Source organism: Oratosquilla oratoria, chromosome 5 (assembly GCF_046742065.1).
Source record: "Oratosquilla oratoria isolate Oo_2021 chromosome 5, ASM4674206v1, whole genome shotgun sequence".
Lineage (NCBI taxonomy): Eukaryota > Metazoa > Arthropoda > Malacostraca > Stomatopoda > Squillidae > Oratosquilla > Oratosquilla oratoria.
The window spans coordinates 1,817,501-1,832,500 of record NC_134781.1 but is presented as its reverse complement, the minus strand read 5'-3'; the positions used below and the strand labels follow the sequence as shown (position 1 = coordinate 1,832,500).

General features: G+C 37.2%; 2 protein-coding genes across 9 annotated transcripts in view; one reads left to right on the top strand and one right to left on the bottom strand.

Annotated features, from left to right (window-relative positions):
- LOC143025326 (BTB/POZ domain-containing protein KCTD20-like) overlaps positions 1 to 8,968 on the bottom strand; it is a 328,555-nt gene extending 319,587 nt beyond the window's left edge. For 2 of the 3 annotated variants that reach the window (XM_076184804.1, XM_076184806.1), the window contains exons 1-2: positions 8,722 to 8,968; positions 4,492 to 4,627 (exon numbers count right to left, since the gene is read on the bottom strand). In XM_076184804.1, the coding sequence (XP_076040919.1) occupies positions 4,492 to 4,598 (107 nt within the window). In that variant the 5' untranslated portion in view covers positions 4,599 to 4,627; positions 8,722 to 8,968. The remainder of the gene's footprint in view (positions 1 to 4,491; positions 4,628 to 8,721) is intronic. The other variant, XM_076184805.1, reaches the window with a different exon arrangement.
- A 155-nt stretch (positions 8,969 to 9,123) lies between these two features.
- Positions 9,124 to 15,000, top strand: part of LOC143025327 (TBC1 domain family member 20) — a 20,701-nt gene continuing 14,824 nt past the window's right edge. Inside the window, exons 1-3 of one of the 6 annotated variants that reach the window (XM_076184812.1) lie at positions 9,196 to 9,400; positions 12,425 to 12,494; positions 12,919 to 13,081. The gene's annotated coding sequence lies outside the window, so the exon portion shown is untranslated. The other 5 variants (XM_076184810.1, XM_076184809.1, XM_076184811.1 and 2 more) reach the window with 5 other exon arrangements.

Sequence of the window (15,000 nt, the reverse complement as noted above, 5' to 3'; positions counted from 1 at the left end):
AATATCTTCCTTTCCTCCGGCCTCTTACCCGCTCATCTCCATCCCACCACCATTATCACTCAGTAGTAGTACTCACTCCTTCACCTCACTTCTTCTTGGCGTCTCACGACCTAACTGACACGCTCGCGTCTCCCAGCTGCGACGCGACCCAGAGCTTCCTTGAGGCCCACGGGTGGGACACAACCTCCTTGAGGAACACACGTGCAATGCCAGCGTCGGCCAGCCACGTGACACGGAATACTGGACCTACTGAAGAACGCATACCATCTGTCTTCGTGAGTCACCGGCGTCAAACGTTTTGCCTCCGACTTCCCCACGCAGCACACGTGACCTCACGCCAATTAGGAGCACGGGTCATGACCTGCTCGTGTATATAAGAGCTGAACGGACGCCGAAGATTCAGATAGCCTCGAAACAGCATACGTGAGCCTGGCTCGCGGCTCCTGCTTCCCCCACCCCCACCTTGCTCGCAAGCAGGTCGCCCGGGGACACAACTTGAAGCATAGCTGTCACCTCCTTCGCCGTCTCGTTCCCCACCCCCACTGGCACCTAACATTCATAGTTAAATAAACCAACTCTCCACCAGAGTTTCCCTTCAACCAGCCTAACTGGCTGCCCAACGTGGGGCAGACTACCAGCCTAACACACTCCTTGTACAATTCATCACCTTTGCCTCCATTTACTTTCAGCTTTCTCATCTCACATACTCTTCAAACTGTCGTAGTCTATTCTCAGACTCAGCAACAAGTGCAATGTCATTCACAAACAACAACTGGTTCATCTTTCCCTTTTCTCTACTATCATTCACGAACTCCAAACCCCTGTCTGTCACTAACAAAAGTGCAGAGTTAATCATTACACTATCTGGCGACTATTAGACCCATTCTTGACTATGCAGTACAGTTTTGGTCTCTGTCCTGTAGAATAGACATTGATTGACTAGAATCAGTACAGAGGAGAATGACTAAAATGATACATCCATACATATACCAAAAGCTTTTTTCGCCCTTATAAGGGAGTTAGCCAAAAAACAAAGGCATGAAAAACCACTCCCACCCATTCCATCCCTATCACACTACACTCCCCTCCCTCTTACCTTGGCACAAGGTATTAAAAAATTTACCATATAAAGACAGGCTTAGGCACCTTAACTTGCACTTTTTGGTAAGACAAAGAGTGTGGGGTGACCTAATTGAGGTCATCATGTTAACACAGTAGGGCAGGACTTGTAGTAATGGATTTAACTTGGACAAATTCAAGATTAAGTAGGAAATAGACAAGAACTGGTTTACTAACAGAGTGCAACAGGGTGGTTAACGAATGGAATAGATTTGGTAACCATACAGTGAGTGCTGAAACAATTGGTTGCTTAAGAGAAGATTAGATAACTTTATGGTTAAGGATGACAGGAGGTAAAGAACATGGAAATGACTAGTGTAGGCCTTATGGTTTCTTGCAGTCCCCTCCATTCTTATGTTTACTATCACATTTACCTCCTTCACCATTTCTTCTATATACATGTATACAGTACATTCAAGCGAGTCCCCACAAACCTAGTTCCTTTTCTGTACATTAGAATTAGGTAAATGCTGAAGCAGTCATCACATACATAGACTCTGGACATGTTATCTTATGCTGCCCAATACTCACCCAATTCAGACAACACTACATAAAGTCTTCCTTCAGTGAACTATGGGTCAGTTAGATTACAGGACTGCTTCTTCATATGTAATCAATGCATAATAGTCATACTAAATCTAGAGAAAAGTGTGTTTAATTTTTCCCCCTAAAAACTAAAACACACTGCAGAAATATGGGACCACTGTAGTTTTTTTTATAAACTAATTATATCAATGATTGTCACCAAGATCAAACTAATATCTTTGCATGTGTCATGTTTAAAAACAAAGCATACAAAAGGACTACTTTATTGATTGATTGAGTGATTTCATTAAATTTTGCAAACTCCCCCTATCAGAGGACTCTGTAGCATGGAATCTAATGAACCATGCCTTTGGTCTAACACACTTGCAGCAGGGTTCAAACTGCTGTCACCTTGACCTCTGCCACAAGTAATGATGCTCAAACCCACTTTGCCAGTGAACATCCTCATGACCTTATTACATGCATACATACACACACATACCAAGGGCTTTTTTCCTCTTTACAAGGGAGGTAGCCAAAGTCAAAGGCATAAATCCATTCCTACCCACCCATTTCATCCCAACATACTCCACTCCCATTCACCACATACCAAAGGCTTTTCCCCCCTTACAAGAGGTAGCCAAAGTCAAAAGTCAAAAGGAACAAAGAAAGAGAGAAAGAAAGGAAGAAAAGAAGAAGAAGAAGAAGAAGAAAATATATATATATATATATATATTAGGCTGGTTGAGGCAGACTCTGATGGAGAGATTTGTTTAATCAGACATGAATGTTGGGCACCAATAATGATAGTTTGCTTCTAAGGGAGAGAAAAGTAGGAGGGGATGATGAGGGAGGTGACAACTGTGAGTTTCAAGTCATGTCCCAACTTGATCTGTTTGTGAGGGAGGGGGGAGGAGGTGAGAGAGCAGAAACAATGAGCCAGGCTCACGTATGATGCTCCTAGGTGATCTGAATCCTCAGCTTTCGTTCAGCCTTTAAATACATGGGCAGGTTCATGACCTGTGCTCCTAATTGGTGCAAGGTCAAGTGGGATGCATGGGAAGTCATGGGCAAAACACTCTGATGCTGGTGACTCATGAAGACAGAGGGTATGCGTTCCTCAATGAATCCAGTGTTCGTAATTACGTGGCTGGCCAAGGTGAAGGTTAGTTATCGCTAGCCAATGCTGGTACTGCACATGTTCCTCAAGGAAGCTCTGGGTCGAGTCACGCGGCTGGTAAGCATGTCCCATGGGACCACTTGTGGGTCAATAAGGTTGTGGGACAGTCAAAGAAGAGGTGGGGACTGGAGTGAGGACTACTCCTAACAATATATATATATATATATATATATATATATATATATATATATATATATATATATATATATATATATATATATATATATATATATATATATATATATTCTTAAAAATGTGCCTGCCAAGGAGCTCCTCCTTCTCATAATGGAACCAAGGTGACAAGAGGATGGACCCCCAAAAGTCACAGTGCCCCTGGAGAAGAACCATCAATCATCTTCACTGAGGTGCAGCCCCAAGGAGCAAGAACAGACCTAATGTTCACCAACACAACATTCCAACGTCCATCCTATACTCATAATTTTTTTCTGTATGGGAGCAGTATCACCAGAACTCATCCTCCCACCTCTTCTACAATCCAATAATAATGAAACAAACCCAGGTCCTTACACATGTGCTCAATGCACAAGACCAGTCATATATGCACACACAGCTCTCCAGTGCAACAAATGTCACTCACAGTTTTCCATATTGATGCATAAATACTTGAAATAGCTTAGAAGGTGATATAGCCCAATCTCAACCAATACATGAATTCAAATCTAAACATGGCAATTGGAAATCGAGGATATAGAATAAGTCAGAACAGTACATAAATTGAGGCTAGGTATGATAAATTGGAGAGTAAGAAATAGGACCCAACAAGCATTGCTCCTTTCCTGTATACTACAATTAGATAAATACAGGTCCACTTAGAATGCATTCAGATGGTTGAGCTTGTGTTATGTGATGGGATGGATGGGTGGGATTGAGGATTCTTAAAAAAATAAAAATAAAATAAATAGTAACACACTAAACCTTCATCTTAACATCAATCACTCCACTATTGTAATTCTATCATAAATCACTAAACATCAGATAGGTGTGAGTGGAGAGTGGTTATGAATGGATGAGCCATTAATGTGGTCTGAAAGGATATTTTCTTGTCTGCTTTGTAAATTCTCAGGTAAATTATGGGAGAAGGGTCATCAAATGAAGCTGCAGGGGTAAACCAGCTTCTACTGTTTAGTCCTGCTATGGCTATGCTGTGTCTTGTTGTACTGCTACTCACGCAAACAGTGTGGTGGGGGCTAGGAATGACCCTTCCTCTACAAGGAGCTATGGCAATTTTGGACAAGTGTGGGATGGGTAAAGGGTGGGTATATGCTTTGAATCCGTCACCTCCCCTTATTAAGAGGGAAGGGGCCTTTTGATGTATGCATATCTATCATTAATCAACTGAAACATATGTTTACATTAATATTCTGTGCTTAACACTCTTTATAAGAAAGATATCTACTTGACTAACCCTTACCCGTTTCTAATTAAGAAGACTTACCATGAAATCATCCATGAAAATGAAAAAATAAACAAGTAAATAAAATAAAGAAATAAAAAATAAATAAATACAATAAATAAGAAACATAAATTAATAAATCAATTAATAAATACAGAACAGAAAAAAAAAAAAAAAAAAAAAAAAAAAATCAACACAAAAACAAATACAACAAATAAGTAAATAAACAAATAAATAAAATTAATAAACTCACCCGAAACGGTTCCTGTAGGATCGGTGACGTCTCCCTTCAGTATCTGGATTATCCGTATCACTTGATGACTCACGTTCGTAGCTCCGCCTATCTTTCCCACTGGCCATTCGTCCTGCTGCCCTCCTGCTCTAGTGTGCTGTTATCAACCACAGCGTAATTTCAGTATCATGTATGACACAATTTATTATTGTTATATACGTATACAATAAGAGGGCTTATATCGTGCCTTAGTCTCTTAAAGATATAACAAAATAACAATTTTGTGCCTTTGAAATTATACTAAAAAAAGGCTAAAATATTCAGCAAGCAAAACATAAAAAAGCGGTAGCTAATAATATATGAACTGCTTTCAAATTTCCAAATATCTGACCACCAATCAAGCACCAACTAGCAGTACAGTATCTGAAATGCAATGGAAAAATGAGCACAACTTCTCTTTCATGTTCTATCTGAAGAGAAGTCATTATCTTGACTGCCTGTTTGCAATTAACAAATGCAAGCTGAAGGACTTATGATGTAAATATGAGTGAGTGATCTCACAGAGTGCTGATATTGAAAGCTTGTGCTTATGTTTCATCTAATGATGTTGCATATATCTAAACTTGCAACTAAACACTACAGTGATCAATGTCTTACAGGCTGCTGTAAAAATATAAATTTTGCCTTTATTGAATGTAGAGATTGACTATAGAGAAGAGAAGAAGGCATGAGGTGCCCTGAAAAAGGTACAGACAAATATGTCGATGAAAGCAATGAAAGGCATACATTTACCTATTTGTATCTTACAGGAAAGGGGAGCTAAGCTCATGCTGTCCTGTCTTTGTATCTTTCCATATCCAGTTTGCTCTTAAATTCGTGCATACATCCACCCCTCTGTGGGGAAAGCTGTTCTTTTTCAGGTCCCTTCTATAATTGTCCTTTTTAAGCTTCTTTCCATGTCCTCTTGTGTTTCTTTTATCCCAATTTAGAAAGTCTTCTCTGCCCTTCATAATTCTATAGATGGACAAGTCACCTCTTTCTCTCCCCTGTTCCAGAGTCGACCACTCCAATTTTAACAGTCTTTCTTCATATGGGAGCTTTGATAGTTCTGGGGCCATCCTCATAACTGCTCTCTGGATTCTCTCAATCTTCTTTATATTTTTTTTTGTATTGGGTGACCACATTATTGCTGCATTCTCCAATTTAGGCCTTATCATTGTGACTAGTATTTTCCTTACCATTTCTACATCCAAGTAGGTAAAAGCCACTTTTATTGCTCTGAATAAGTTGCAGGTTTTGCTCACAATCTTGTTTATATGTTTGTCAGGGGACATATCTTTTGTGATGATCACTCCCAGGTCTTTTTCAGATCCCTCTTTCTTAACTTCTTTTTCACCAATTTTATAACTTCCAGATATCCTTTTTTAAATTTTTCCAAACTCCATTATGCTACATTTTTAGTGTTGAATTCCACTTCCCACTTCTGACTCCATTCCCAAACCCTGTTTAGATCTCTCTGTAATGATTCGCAGTCCGTTTCAGTACTCACTTTAACAGTTTTGCATCATATGCAAAGAAGCTCATATAACATTCCACTCCCTCGTCCATGTCATTCACATAAATGGCAAACATTATTGGAGCCAGCACTGATCCTTGTGGGACTCCACTAATTACCTCTTCCCAAGTAGAAGTCTTCTCTCTGAACACTACCTTAATTTTTCTTCCATGCAAAAAGTCCTCCATCCACTTCAGTAGTTTACCTTGTATCCCTCCTATAGTTTCTATCTTAAAAGTTTTTTGTGAGAGACTTTATCAACAGCTTTTTGTAGATCTAGGAATGTGCAATCAGTCCCTCTGTCCCTTTCCTGTATTATATCTAGTAGCCTCGAGTTAAAGCAGATCAAATTTATGGTGTACAATCTTCCCTGTCTGAATCCAAATTGTCTTCTTTAAATGTTTTATCCATCTACTTTTTATAAATTTTTTGCAGATTTTTATTACTGTGCTTGTAAGGGAAACCGGTCTGTAATTTATTGGGTCTTCTTTATTTCCTCCTTTATAGATTGGTACAATATCAGCATTTTTTCAGTCTTATGGCATTTTTCCTTCTTTGAGTGAGCAATATATTATGTTGTATATATTGTCTACTAGTTCTTCTTTACATTCTTTTAATATCCAATTTGCTATTACATCCGGGCCATGTGATTTTCTGACATTGAGGTTTGTTATTTGATCCATTATTTCCTTCCATGTTATTACTATTTCCTTCATGGGGGGGGGGTTCCCTTCTCTCCCTTCAACCTGTTGTCGTATTTTTTCTCGAGTGAAAACAAACAAAATGTTTGCACATAACTTCTGCCATTTTGGTATCTTTTGTGTATTCTGTGTTCCCTTGGCATTGTTTCACTATTTCTTGCTTGTTTTTCAGTTTCCCATTTACATATCTATAGAATAGTTTTGGCTGAGCTTTACATTTATTCATTATGTCTTTCTCATATTTACACTTTTCTTCCCTACGTATTTTAATGCATGAAGTTGTGCTGACTATTATATATGGAAGAGGAGTATGGATGATAAACATATGAACTGTACTTCATCCAGACAATTAACCAACACTTCTATCCTTAAGGATAATATCACACCATTATCAAGAACCACTTTGTGTTCACAAAGTCAGATAAGAAGTTTGGGTCAGCTAGTTAAGTATAAGTACAGGAGAGTATATTCTTTAACTGTGTAAATGTTGGGGCACCACATCAGAAGGTGTGCATGGTATGAGGTGGTTATAGTTTGAAAAAACATTAAACTTGTAAAGAAATATATAGACTTGATAGGGGTGGCAATGTTAATTTTAAAATGAAAAATTACAGAACCATTGTTTGTGCAACAAGGTGAGGTTGTTGCAAGGGGATGTGTAGGTAAGGTATTCAAGTAAAGTGTGTGATATAGTGTGGGAAGCACTACAAGAGCAGGCTGGGGAGGGAAGGGGGTATCATTGTTAGTCATAAGAAAATTATGGGTCACACGAGAATTTTTTGTTCTTAAACATGTTACTGCTGTCTCAACATGTTGGTTATGTTACACAGTTTGTAGTGTGGACTGAAAGGTAGGGTAAAATTCTATTGCAGGTAATGAGGATGAATGTAAGAGAGAAAATTCATATGGGCATAGTGGTTATAAGATACTTTCAGGCTATGCACAAAGTTAGAAAATATGACAAAGTATGGAAGGATAAGAGTTGTGAATGGACTCAGGTACACATAGCACTGGGAGAAAGAACAGGCCCAACTGAGGTGGGCTGGTCAACTTGGATGAGAGTAAATACCACTTGAGGATGCACAGTTTGGTGGTGCCAGGAGTAAGAGCAATATGGAATAGATTGGAGGGTGGGAAGAGTGAAGCATTAAAATATCATTAGAATGATCAACAAGCAAAAGTATGTATTGGTGACAAAGTTGAGGAAGAATAGACAGAGTGACAGGATCTTCTATGAAGGAATGTGTCAAGGATATCATCATGTCACTCCCCATCAATCTTAAATTCTCCAGTATCCTCCTTGACTTTAGCTATAGCAATTTTTTTTACTAAAAATATACAGTTTACTAGGAAAATAAACCCAGCTGTCTTATTCACTTATCCAGTTTTAATCAAAATCATTGGTGACATGACTAAAAAATAATTAAACTTGATATATCAATACAGTTCTCAGTAAAACTTACAAGTCATAAATCACGTGTCCATTAACAAACAAGTGTTGACTAGTATCAAATACAATTGTAATAATCACAAATTACTATAGCTATGTGCATGTTCATGAGCATCTACTCTACAATATCATGTCTTGATTAATCTTAATCTTTATGCAAAACATAACCCAAACGATAAGCACTTAATACTCTGCACACAAAACTAAACAAATATCCACTTTAATTCATGCACCCATTTCTAAATTGTTGATATTAGCAATATCTACAAATCAGACCTATGAAAAGTACACTACATAAGGTTCACACATTCAAAATACAATGCAGAAAGCCCAACATCACTTGCATCCTTGAAGGCTTAAATGATTTCAAGACCAAACAGGTGACAAAAAAATAAGCTCATCACAAGTATGACAACTTGACAGTTTTGACTTTCAACCTCAACCAAAGCCGAAGTATGCATAGATGCTTTACCACTGTTGCTTATGTATGTACTGGTTAAGCCGAGCTGAAGCAAAATGAAAGAAAATCTGTAAATAGAACCAACCTTGCATCAAGGCTACTGCCACAACCTTCTATACCATGGGCCTCGAGCTAACCATCTTGAAGTACCGTACAATGTCGCACGCCCTAAACTATTTACATTGCACACTATGAACACACTTTGCAAGATCATATGATTACCTGAAAAGGCAAGCACTGAGCCAATCGAAAGTGAAGTAAAATCCCCCGTGCTCCTAATTGGATATAAACACAAACAACTGTTTCCTGACTGATATCCCGTTCGAAACTGGGAGAAATAAAGTGTTACAATCACAAAACAGGTGTTTTGAGTTTGTGCATGTAATTATCTGTATATTCGGTTATATATTAATATTTTCGATTTAAGCATATGTTATTTTTGTTTTGCAAATAAAAATGATATAATCATTCGTACTATTTATTTGAGTCAAATTCAAACGTCACCTATGTGTCATTTGAGCCAGGAGGTGCGCACTCCTACAATTTTTCATTTGTACGTGTTCTACTTTTATTGTCATGAAATTTTGTGCAAGATGTGTAGTATACTTATATTAGATATGTCTAGGTTTGCAAGCGTGATCTACGAATATGCGGATGACAGTGTTTTTAACTGAGTGATTATCAGGAGGAGGTTGGGCTTTTTAGAAAATCAGCTGATCCTGACCTGCCTGTTGTACCCAAACAGAAGTTAAGATTCGGTTGATGTAAGTTAATTAGAGTCATCCATTGAGTTATTGTGGCATTAGTGATTTGTAAATGAACATTTAAAACAAGGAATTCAAATATAACTTATTTGTTCATTTGACAGTGATCCTTTATTACATAAAATTATACTGGTAATGAACTGCCCATATGATTTGACAGTTTTATAACATAGGTTGCTTTTCAAAGTTAGTATCGATTGCAAATGACAAATTTATGTAGGACTATGATCCAGGATCCAGTAAGTGTAACATTATAACTTCAGAATTGTGATTTACCCTGCATGGGCAGAATCTCATACTTCAAGTAAGTTCATATTACTAAAAAGTAAAATGTTTTCATAGAAATTCATATATTACAAACTAAACAATAGCTAGGTCAATATGAAAATGGAATTCCTGATATTTGAGCTGAAGTAGTTCTCATGGGATGGAAAAAGTCGCTATGAGTATAATGCAATTTGATTTATCCATCTAGCTGTCCTAGTTCTCGAGATATTGCATTTTGAATGGAATTAAATCGGGCCTATTTTGTCCGAGGAAATCGGGCCGAAACGTGCGGTCTGACTGATCGCCGATCAAACGTAAACAATGACGGTTTTTACTGACAGGCACAATTTTATATAAAAAATTAGCATATGGTTGCATTATTTGACCTATTTTCTATAAGATGTGTGATTTCCATGTAATTTGATCATATAATTACGTTTTTATCCTCTGCAAAATTACCCACCACAGCTACGAATACCGTAAAATTACATGAAAATCACACATTTTAAAGAAAATAATTTGAATAATTCAATTATATGCAAGGTATTACGCTAATAACCCAATAGTAACAAACTTAATAGTGTAGTTTGATCCATACCACCAGTGATCATAGATAGCGGGCAGGACGAATCGTAGCTGTGGTCCGTAATATTACGGAGGATGAAAACGTAACTTCTCTTCGATCAAATTACATGAAAATCACACATTTTAAAGGAAATATTTAAAATAATTCAACTATAAGTCTATTACACTAATAACATAATAGTAAGAAACTTAATAGAGTGAAGTTTGGTCCATATCACCAGTGATAGATAAGATGGCGGGATGGATGTTGATGTTGTTATCCGATAATCCGACCCGATAGAAAAAAAAACTAATTTTAACAACCAATTTCTCAGCTCTACCGTAACATACTGACTTTATTTTGGTATTAGAATAATCCACGATACTAGTAGTTTTGGTTAATTATGGTCAGTTGCCCGCACAATAAATTTGTTAGCTCATTTTTTACGTTGAAACATATACCAATTTTTTATATACTGCTGAATGCAGGCCGCCATGTTTATCTAATGTTTTTATTAACCGACATGTAACTGATGATGTGAATGTTTGAAATTTATTACGATCGTAGTAAATACACTCGCGCAACATTTTTATTAATTAAATTTCCCGCGGTATGTAAATTTGGCCGTTTGAACGGCGTGCGCATAAAATGACGCGCTATTGTGCTCGTCATCGACGGTGGCGCCTCTGGTGGTGTTTGACCTACCTATAAACAAAGAGACCTTGAGCATTCTGCATTGTGGTCTCTTGAATAAAGTAAATGTTAAGCAAAGTTATAATGACATACCATTTATTTACATATGAGGGATTATGTAAAGCTGAAATAAAATTTTGTGTGTACACAGCATATTGAATGTGTATATTTTTTTTGGCAGAATGATAAATTCTTAAATGTTATGGCATTATTTCTTATCTTGATTACTACCCTTCTATCCTTAAGAGGTTGTGGTAATTTTATAGAAGTGCACACTTATGCAATAAAGCAATAGAAAATTGAATAATGATTTTGTAGATTATAATACATCAATGTAATATATGTTATTCTTGGTGGAAATCAATAATAGAAAAAAATTGCTAAAAGCTATTAACAAACAAACTACTTGAGACGCGATCTTTGTTTTGGTAGAGGTGGCGATCAAAGAAATTAAAGTATGATAAATTCATCTATTCTAATCCAACCTACCTACTTAACCTAACCTAACCTACCTACTTAACCTAACATATATTTAATAAAGTGGTACCTGTAATTCTAGAGGTCATCAGGTCGTCATCGTTGTCATCTCTGACCTCCGAATCTATCAAAACAAAGATGGCATCTAAAGGAGTTGATGCAAATTTGTTTCTACATAGCTTTTAGCAAAGTATTCTGATATTGATTTCTGCCAAGAAAAATATTACATTGATGTATTATAATTTCCAAAATTAATATTTAATTTTCTAATGCTATACCGCATAGGTGTACACTTCTAAAAAAAATACCATAGTCTTTTCTGTCAACGTAATCAATCCTGTATAGTGACTTGAATACTGTGATCATATCACCTCTTTCTCTTCAATTTTCTAAAATTGGCAGACCCAGTGTCTTTCCTTGTATGATTTACCTGTCATGTTGGGGACCCGTTTGGTTGCTGCCCTTTGTATTCTCTCAGTCTTGCTTATACTGTTCACTGTGTGTGGGGACCATACCACTGATGCATATTCCAGTCTTGGATTAGGGTTTCAATGAGGTTTTTCATCATCTTTTCATCCATCTAGTAAAAAGAGTAAGAATGCAAAATTTCATAAATCCCAGGTAGTTCAGTCTGTTGCCCCAGGTCTCATGCAGGAAACCCATCACTTCCAGCCAATATTTGGCAAAATCCTTGCAAACAAACTTAACATAATCAACTAAATACTGTCTGGCCTTTTTTTTCTGCATAAACATATTTGCAAGGTTAAAGTAGCATATAATGCTATTTATATGTATGGTGATGATAACCACTAATATATTCTAGATCACAAATAGGGTTGACCAAATGTCACAGTAGAGTATATCACTTATTTTAGATGAAAAATTTATCATAGACATATATTTTTTATTGTAAATACTGTAGAAGTTAGGAATATTATATGCATACTAAATTTTTCTTCAGGTATAATAATATGATGTTTTTCATGTACATGGAAAACTAATAATTGGTTCCCTTCTGATAGCTGCAGTCCACTCATACTGTAGTTCCTGTTGTCACCTTCATCTGTCTCATTGAGCATCTGATTTAGTGAGGTATGATTTTATATAATTTTTTCTAGTAGAACTTTTGCTGTTTATTAAGAGCATTGATATATGACAGCATAACACTAGGAACTGTTTTATAATAATGATTATTGTCTCAAGTTTTACTGACTGAAAATCTGCAGCTCCACAGTGGGTAGTAATGGCTCCCAGGTCCTCACTCAAATTTCTCTGGGAAAAAATGTTGGACTGTTATCAGTGTTGAATCAGTGTGGGCCCAAGATCTTTCTGTACCAACTTCAACTGTATTTCTTACATCTTTTCACAAATAATTATGAAGTGAAAAGAAGTCTGTTGACTGCTGATTTTATCCATGAGAGGAGCCAAGGCACATTCTATGGTATATACTATAGTAAAATCCCTAAAGTAAAGGACATTGAAGTTGGGATGTAATAGTTGCATTTACCCATGGCAGGGCAGTAAGTTGTGAAAGAGATCCATAGAATTTGTGGCATTAGAAGAGCATAAAGACAAGAATGGTTAAACATGACATGTATAGGCTGTTTTGAGCCTGATGACACCTCAAGGTGAAGACTCATTCTCCATGAGTCTTGTAGGACCACCATCCAGGATCAGGAGTAGGTATAACTATTATAGTTTGAGACTTGATAGTGTGTAGGAGAATGGTCTCAGGTTTTTGCTTCTGAGTAGTTGTAGGTCAGGAGTGGGTGTATTTAGATACTATTTGATATTTAGCATCTCAAAGTTTGGAGTGTAAGTTGTCTGTGAAGTTATTGAGGAGTGTCATCATTACACTTGAGACAATTTTGTTTACCTGGAAAGAACTTTCACTCCTCCAAATAGTAATGACTAACCCAATCAACTTATTGATTTTATCCTTGCTAACATTCACAGGGTCATTAACTTAGGAGAAACCTCCACTCTCCAAAGGGTTAATGATTGTCAAAGTGGTTCAAAGTCTTTAGACCATTTTGAATATTGGTACTATTGTAGAATGGGTCAATTTTTCTTTTAAATTGTTCTTTGCCATGACTGAAGTGTGATTACTAAGAATGAGTGAAGAACGATTAGTAAAGAAGTGTGGAAGGCAGAGGTGGATGGAGTGAACAGGAGGGGGCAACCGAGGATGAGATGGATGAATGGCGTAAAAGGGGCATTGAGAAAGAGGATAATGTCTGTTGAGGAAGGAAGGGAGAAGACAGAAGATAGGGGTGAGTGGAGAATGGTTGTATATGGATGATGCTGTTATGCATAGAAGGGAGTGGGTGGGAGTGGTTATGTGTGAATTTTTATTTTGACACATCCCGAAGGGATTTCTTCTTGTCCTCTCTTTTTCTGTATGAGGGAATGGAGAGAGGGGGGGAGGTTGCCAATTAAATGAAGTGGCCTTACTGTGGATGTGCTGTGTCTTGCTTCATTGCTTCTAACCCAGGGCAATGGGCAAGATGCAGGGATGACCTGTCATCCAGGAGGATCCAAGAAAAGGAGGGAGGGAGGGAGGGAGGGGTGGTGAATGGGAGTGTAGTATGAGGGGATGAAATGGGTGGTAGCAGATTTATGTCTTTTAACTTTGGCTACCTCTCTTGTAAAGAGGAAAAAAAGTCCTTGGTATATGTATGTATGACTTAAATATTAAACTCTAGTAAGTTTTAAAGTGTAATGTACAGTATAAATGCAAAACAGGAGTCGAAGAATGGTTATTGTAATTAGAAACACCAGGGTATACAAATGAGGATGAATTAGGCCCTTCCTCAGAAAAGTGACCCAAGTTCTAGTTCCTCCTTAGTTAATACCTACTATGTACCTACTAATACCTATTACTAATACTACTACTACACTGCTTTCTCTAGAATCATGTATGCATGTCATCATTGATTTGTAAATATTGTTTCTCATAGAGCATTTTTAGATTGAACATACAGTATCTTGTTCCAGCAGTGTTTTGTACTTACTTTATAGATCAATCAATCTGTTGTCACTGTTCTCATTTGGAGGAGACTTGTAGCTACCAAATAGCTGGCCATGGCCACCTTTTCAGTCCATAGATCACTTGGTGAAGAGATTTTATATTGTTCTGCGGAAAGAGTGTAGGACAGGGTAATTCAAGGTCATCTGTGTCTACTGTGTGGTTGTTGCATCTGGAACAGTTAGTGTTTTTTGCCAGGCTAATTCTGTGTTGGTACTATTTTACTGTGAGGTGATTATCTGGATGTGAGCATGCCAGTGCAATTTTTGCATGTCTTGAGAGTGATTTGTCTCCTGGGTTGATTTCTGGGAGAGTTTGGTGAAGTATAGAATTTGGCAGTCTATTGTGAATGCTTGTTTTATGACCTGAGAGTAGATGTATTTTTGTGGACATATTGTAGGATTCTAGGGTAAATTATGATAGATGTTTGAGTAGAGTACTACTAGAATTGTTTTTATGATGCATTTGGTTTGTGAGATGTGATGTCAGGGATGGGTGTATTTGAGGGCTGTTGTATAAAATAGTGTGCCTTTCATTCTTATGTGATGCTCTATGGGAAGGGTTTAGGTT